This window comes from Mixophyes fleayi, chromosome 7 (assembly GCF_038048845.1).
Source record: "Mixophyes fleayi isolate aMixFle1 chromosome 7, aMixFle1.hap1, whole genome shotgun sequence".
Taxonomy (NCBI): Eukaryota; Metazoa; Chordata; class Amphibia; order Anura; family Limnodynastidae; genus Mixophyes; species Mixophyes fleayi.
In genome coordinates this window covers 117611025-117618310 of record NC_134408.1, presented here as the reverse complement: position 1 = coordinate 117618310, position 7286 = coordinate 117611025, and the positions used below count along the sequence as shown (strand labels likewise).

The following is a 7286-nucleotide window of genomic DNA, read 5'->3' as shown; positions in this document are numbered from 1 at the left end:
ACTACAGTAAAAGTGAAAACAGGAATATGTATTGTATAGATATAATTTTTTTCCTTTTTTTTTTTTTTTAACTTGAGCTTTGCAATACGGAAGTGAAACATGTTGCATGAGCAGTCAGTTTTTTTTTTTTTTCCTGGTCTTGTTTGAACTATGCTTAGTTTAGCTGAACACTGACCTTCAGTACACTGCTTGCATCTGATACGGTAACAAGAACAACATGTGGCACTTCTGACTGAGCGTTCACTTTAGATCTTTCTCTCCTAGGAATGATTTTGAAAAATGGCTGTAGCTTTGAAGATGACTTGTCCCTTGGAGCAGAAGGTCAGTATGTTACCCACTTATCTAGTCTTACTGAAATGGGTACTGCCTGTAGTGTCACCCCCCCCCCCCCCTCCCCCTTCTGTGAAGTGATACAGAATATCACTGGTTAGGATTTCAGAATGTTGATGTAACAGACTAACCATTGTAATCTTCTTAGGGAAGTTGTCAGGACTTCTATAGATTTGCAGTATAGTCTCCTGAGATGTCAATGTGAGAGAGGTTTAAAGTGTTCCTGGGTTAGTAACAGACCACGGCTTTGCATTGGTTATTAAAATAGGTAACCGTGATTACTATGGAATTTTCCTTATTTTTAATAACCTGTAAGGGCATAATTGTACTACATTATAGTCACACACAACATGCTGGATCTGTTATTGGCTTTAATTAAACTTTTCATAGTATAAAATCCTCCTCATGTACAGACATGCATTGTGTCCTCTGTTAACGCAATTTAGTCTTTTGCAGTGTGCATACAGAATACAGCCTTGTCTACTTATGTTTTTTTGTTTTCTACAGGTTAGACTATTATAATAAAATATCAGATATGCTTAACTTATGGTGAACAGTGCTGCATTATTTGTTAGAGAGAAACCAGCATTGAACTTGTAACCTGAGTAATTGAGATACTGCTTAACTGGAATTTGTGGTATTATTTGTGACCTAAATTGCAGTAGCGATTAATGTCATGTGCTAGTGTCTGTTTGGACAGTGTATATTTTTCAGGCATGTCTATAACATGCACATGTGAATATAACTGTCATATGGTTGACTTGGCTGTGGTTTTGTTTTTTTGCTAGATTCAGGAAGGCTACTGTTCCTGACTTATCAAATCTATTTGTACTTTTACTAAATTGTCTGCCTTATAAACCCCACGCCTATCTTGACTTGCTTTTACATTGTGTTTCAAGACCGAATACACGTCTGTTGAGTGTGTCACGTTGCTAATTGACAGCAACTATAACACTATTTAGCTGCGTGTAAAGACTGATTTATATAATGCTACAAGTTACGGCAAGCTTGGATACAGAGTAGAACTGTTAGTACGGGAGGAAAGACTTGCAGCTTTAATGTGTTGTAATGGCCGATTCATCTTGGAGGCTGTTTGGTTTGCGTATTAGCACAAGAACCAGATCTGTCAATTTGTTCCTTTTGTGTTTGGACTTAACTTCCTAGCAACCTCATGGGTGCCACACCATTTACGTTCAGGATTAGAAGAAATATTACATCGGTCACACATCTATTTTAAATGCCTATTTATTTATTTCATTACTCTACCCCACCCCAGTTGTGGAGACTAGAGGCATAAACAGGAGCATTGTTTAATAGAGATCATTACTTCTTAAGGAAGGAAAACAGTTTTTGTGACTTGCACCCTAGGAAACCTGTACCCATTTCTTTGGCTTATTCTACTCTTACTTGTAGTCCATTATGCAGCTACACTTGGTTTGTAGTACCTTTTATTTTCCACCATAACTGCACTGGTTTGTTTTATATGGGAATGGTAGTTTTAACGTTTGGATTTCTGTGATTGTGGTGTCCTTTTTCCTAAATAAAGTGTGCAACATTAAGGTTACGAACATTTCTCTGGGGGGAAAAAAACAAAATGTACACAACTGTCTTAACTTCATTAACAATCCATGAAATGGGGATATGAAAAGAATCTTCTAAATGTTCTTTATTTTTCAACTATTGGATCTGACTGTGCTATTTAATGTCTAAGTAGCTAGGTCAGGCCTGGACAGCTTGTCTCTCCAGGTGTTTTGAAACTAGAAACCTCTGCTTGCTTTACCAGCTAATTGTCGGCTGATAGTCGGTATTATATGCTAGACTTGTAGTTTCACAAAATATGTAGAGCCACAGCTGGCCAGGCCTGGGCTAGTAGGTGAAGCTAGCCTGTTTTGATGGTTAACATAGGCCAAGGCCTAGGATGTTTGGACCATAGAAAAGGTGTTGGAAAAACAGTAAATCCAGGCTGATAGGAAAGAACAGTATACTCTGAGTTCTGTTTGTATTGGAATGCTTTGTTCCCCTAATTGTGCATACTTTTTAAGTTTTGTGTGACCTCAAGCTTCCAGTTTAACATTGGTATTCCTATAAGCAATTTAGTATTTCTTAAAATTGTATCTTTGCATCATTGTTGGTAATTCTTCTGCATTGAGTCTTAACATGAGGTTCGCAAAATGATGACTGCACTTTATGACTACGTCCTTAAATAGTTTAAAACCAATGAGATTTACATATTGCAGTGCCAATGAAAAGCACACGTGTACCGACATGTAAAAGTTATTAGCTGCGTTAAAGTATATTAATGTGTGCATGCTATGCATTATCCTGTAAAAAGAATTTAGTGTTTGTTAAATCAATAGCAGGATTTATTTTTGGAAACAAAAGCGGGCTATTGGGGATTTAAGACCTGTCCTGTGAATGAAGCAGCTGCTGCTAATTGTTACAAACCTGTAAAAGAATTTTGGAAGTGGCAAGTATCTACAAATCTGACAGGTTGGGCATCTAGAAAGTGAAAAATGAAATTGTATGTATCTATAGTAACAATGAAGTATGACTAATTTCTTTTCTCTTTTTATTCATTGTTTAAAGCTAATCACCTCAATCAAAGGAACTTGCCGCTGGAGCCCCCTTTGTAAGTAACGCGCTTTATCCGCTCACTCTGCAAACTGATTTTGTTTTCATTGTTCACACTTGTATATTTCTGCTTTTTAAAGCAATGTCATGTTGGCAAAAGACAGAAGACTCCAGTTTCACCAGAAAGGGAGAAGCATGAACTCTACCGGATCGGCGAAAAGCAGCACAACTGTTTCGAGGTAGGATTGTTTCTTTATACTTGAAACCCTTGTATCCGTATTAAAGGGGTGTCTTCACCCCTATTACAAATAAGGTCAAATGGGGAAAAATGCAGTGAGAAAATAATCTGCAGATTTCATTCTCTGTTGTGCCTAAAATGTAACTGCTGTATTATGTTCAGAGCTCTGTAAAAGCATATCCTGTGTTCACAATTTAAGTTTTGGTTGTTTAAAAAAAAAATGAGAAAAAATTCTAGTGCTTAATATGCACCAGTGCAGTCTTCTGTTCTGGAAAGTTTCTCCCATAAAATGTTGGTAGTTAAAAATAACTTCTCCCACATAATGGCTGTTTTGTTTGTTATATCAACTTTTTCCTGAATGGGCTGTCTTCCTCCCTTGTGTTAATGCTGCCACTCATTCCTCCTGTGTCTTAGTGACCTGACTCTGTGAACTACCTAAGTAGTGTCAACTTTCAACATTATGGGGAGCATTTTGTGAAAACTTGTATGAAGAAGAAATGTAGCTGTCCAGAGCACTGCCCTAGAAAGATTAGTGTTATTGGCAATACCGCCATATTTATTTATTGTTTGACAGTGAATAGTTTCAAGCTTTTGTCTCTAGATGACCATGTATAGGTTTATACAGACAGCAGTATGGATGTCTGTGCTTGGTATACATTTGGGAAATGGGCAGAAGTGCATGAGTTTTTTTCTCAACTGTTGCAGGGGAAAAGAAAAATATATTTGCAAAATTTAATTTTGTATTAATTGCTTATGGGGTTACTCCTTATGATCTACTGTAGTGATTGGCAACAGGCAGATCCTTCACGCCTTCCTGCTTTATGCATTTATTGGGCACATTAAAAACAAGTAGTGCAACAGGTTGAGAGATGGAAACATGTCTGTAGAATTGCATTATACCTGTTCCAGCCTTGCACCTAATTTTCAAAAGCTGGTGGAAGATCTGGTCACATAGCAGTAGCGTTGAATAGCCTGGTTTGTTATAACATTTAACACTGTCTAACAGGCCCACTGATGTTTTACAAATTGGTGTCTGTTTAAATATATCTTCTTATTGCTGATATTCAGTGTACTGTGCGACGCACTCGACGGTCAGAAGGTTACACATGAAGTGTATCTGGTTGCACATCAGTGATCTAGCTCTTGTAAAGAAGAATGGGAAAATAATGTAATTCTCCTTCTTAGTGTTTCAGAGTTGCTAGATCTTTATGAAGAAGATCCTGAGGAAATTCTTTACAATCTGGGATTTGGTAGAGATGAGCCAGATATTGCTTCCAAAATACCACCAAGGTTTTTCAACAACTCTTCTTTTGCCCATGGGATTGATATCAAAGTATTTTTAAATGCACAAATGCAACGTTTGGAGGTGGAGAATCCAAACTATGCCTTAACAAGTAAGTGCCTGAAGACTACTGTTTACTTCTAAAGGTTTTTGACTTTCTTCCCCCCCCCCCCCCCCTTGTTTATATTCAGCATGTTGGCTTTATAGACTTTGGGTTGTATAGCTTCAACTCCATACAAATACCATGTGTGCCTACAATTGTGATGTGCATGAGAGAGGTTTCTACTCATTGAATAGAGCTAGTTCCAGGTCCTCGTGGCATTATTGGCTTTCTGGTTGGGTACAATTAAATACTTAAGTGGCATCTTTGGTAACGATAAGTCTCTTATTGGATTAAATGCTTTTCCTCACTTTCACTAAGCACTACACCCTACAGTGATTTCTGCACAGCATTATAGAAAGTGAGTGTTTAGAAAATACTAATTTCTTACATTTGAAAAAATCCTGGTACATTATGTTGCATTGACTGGAATGTGCACACATTGTCTAAGTATGACTAGGTTGTTCTCTACTCTTTAAAAATGTTTTTAAGTGTTCAAATCCAAACTATAATATACTGATGATTGTTTTGCTCTTAACGTCTGACTCTGCAAAATACATTTCTTAAATTCATCAGTGAAACGCTCACACTGTATTTAGATGACCCTTATAATGTCAAGTCTGACACTTGCATGATGACATTTAAAAACCTTGTTGTTTTTTTGTAGATTTTATTTATCTTTTAAACTCTGCAAGGTTTTGTTAAAGTTCTCATTAATGTTATGAATACTTACATAATAGAAATTTGTAATATTTTGGGCAGTCAAGAATCACAAATAAGAGCGTTTCCATATTTATTTTGCAGGTTTGAAAAACTAAACTGGTACTTGAATTGCAGTGAGCTATATTAAATCTGATTTATATTTTGAATCCAAAATAAGCTTAAAGGTTCAGTCCTTTGTACACTTTCTACTTTGCTTAAACTAGTCCTATTTGCCTGTTTTTTATAGAATCTTGCAAATAACCAGAAATCAATATTCAAATTATTTTTCTTTAAATGTGTGTTGCTGTAAACTCTCAATTGTCATAAGATCATACAATGATTTTGCAGTATTTTATTTTTCTTAACCCTTGCTTTTCCCCTTTTAATAGGTCGCTTTCGTCAGATTAAAGTTCTCACTGATGTGGCAAATGCGTTTTCTTCGTTGTACTCTCAAGTTTCTGGAACTCCACTCCAGCGAATAGGCAGCTCTAAATCTCTAACCATTTCTGCTACTGTTGAGCCCACCAAACCATCACCTCTTACTAGATCTTCAAGCCAGACTGCAGCTCGCCTGCTGGAGACCTTATCCAAGCTCAAAACTGGTCCAGTAGATGCCAGTACTGCCGCCCAGCCTCCAGATGACAAGGGGCAATCTCTGAGCTGTAATGAGGACGAAGCCAATAAAAATGAACAGAAAATGCAGAAACCATTCAAAAAGACTTCTCCACCTCTTGCTACCGTTAAAGAGGAGGCATCTAATTCTTTTGTCACAGACTTACATGGTCTTGATATTTCTGTCCTTCCAAAAGAAAATGGAGTTGACTTTGACATTTTGGCTGATCCCAGCACCATTAAACAGGAAGACACGTCGATCAACTTAAACGAATGCGATTCGTCACGTGTTGTGGCGTCCCCTGCTGATAAAGATTTCAGTGTATCCACTGACCAGGAGTGTGACAACTACCTATCGGAAGCAAATCCACCGACATCTACACCAGACAAGGAGTTGCTGTCAAACCCCTCTATAATGAGCCTTATGATGCAACCGAAGGACTCGTTTGAGCTGGAGGAGGTAAGTTGGAACCACGTCAATGTTTGGGTGTTTTGTTAGAAAAACTCTTATCTGAGTAGTGTTGAAAATATTTATTTAATTATGCCACTTGATTCAAAAGTTTCTACTAGCTCAGTGGTTCCCAAACTGTGTGCCTAGGCTCCCTGGGGTGCCTTGGAGACCTCACAGGGGTGCCAGGGCCAGCGGTAAGCAAAGCGGGGGACTACTTGGTAATTCTTTTGGCTTAGGGGCGCCCTGAAAAAACTTTGAAGACCCTAAAGGTGCCTTGAACTGAAAAAGTTTGGAATCCACTGTACTAGCTTGATTTTTTTTTTTTTCTAATTTAGACAATTTTGTAAACAATAGTTACACACAGAATTTATCCCATTAAAGTGGTCAGCTTTGGATGTTTACGATTCTTGTAGACTCTAGTATAAAGCGGGATGATTCAGTGGAGCCAATAAGTTGCTGTCCATCGGGCAAGCTATCCTTCCTAGGACAGTTTAAAGTGTGTGTGTGTTCCTATTGGTGATGAACTAGCGGTGGTTGAAATAATGAGCAGACAGAATATGGAATTGGATTGTGAATGGTTTCCATCTAAATCAAAACTCCAGACTTTCAACAAGCTTTCACTCAATCTTCCCAATCTTCCTAAAGGTACTTATGTGGATTATGTTGGTGCTGATTATGTTGATAAAATAGAATACTAATTATTTGAATTGACAGCTCTTTATTTTATTGCACCAGCTCTAAAAACTGATACTTTGTGTTCTGTCCCCCCCAGATACATAATTCTAATGTTATTGGATGCCTGCATCAAACCAAATTCTCATAAGTGGATATTTGACTAATACAACATTTAACTGTATTAATTAGCTGCATTTGTGCATATTAGAATTGTAGTCTTAGATTTCCTTACAGAATGGAGTTTCCTTTTTAGTTAGTCTCCAGTTTGCCTGATGCAGGCAAGCATTTGTTTTATAGCGCAGGTCCCACCTTTGCTCTTCAGTCA

The 7286-nt window shown here is 37.6% G+C and overlaps 1 protein-coding gene across 1 annotated transcript in view; it reads left to right on the top strand.

The window, feature by feature from the left end:
* Positions 1 to 205: 205 nt before the first annotated feature.
* ITPRID2 (ITPR interacting domain containing 2) overlaps positions 206 to 7286 on the top strand; it is a 38889-nt gene continuing 31808 nt past the window's right edge. The window contains exons 1-5 of the mRNA XM_075180498.1: positions 206 to 321; positions 2917 to 2959; positions 3042 to 3140; positions 4325 to 4533; positions 5613 to 6295. Coding sequence (XP_075036599.1) covers positions 267 to 321; positions 2917 to 2959; positions 3042 to 3140; positions 4325 to 4533; positions 5613 to 6295 — 1089 coding nt within the window. The 5' untranslated portion in view covers positions 206 to 266. The remainder of the gene's footprint in view (positions 322 to 2916; positions 2960 to 3041; positions 3141 to 4324; positions 4534 to 5612; positions 6296 to 7286) is intronic.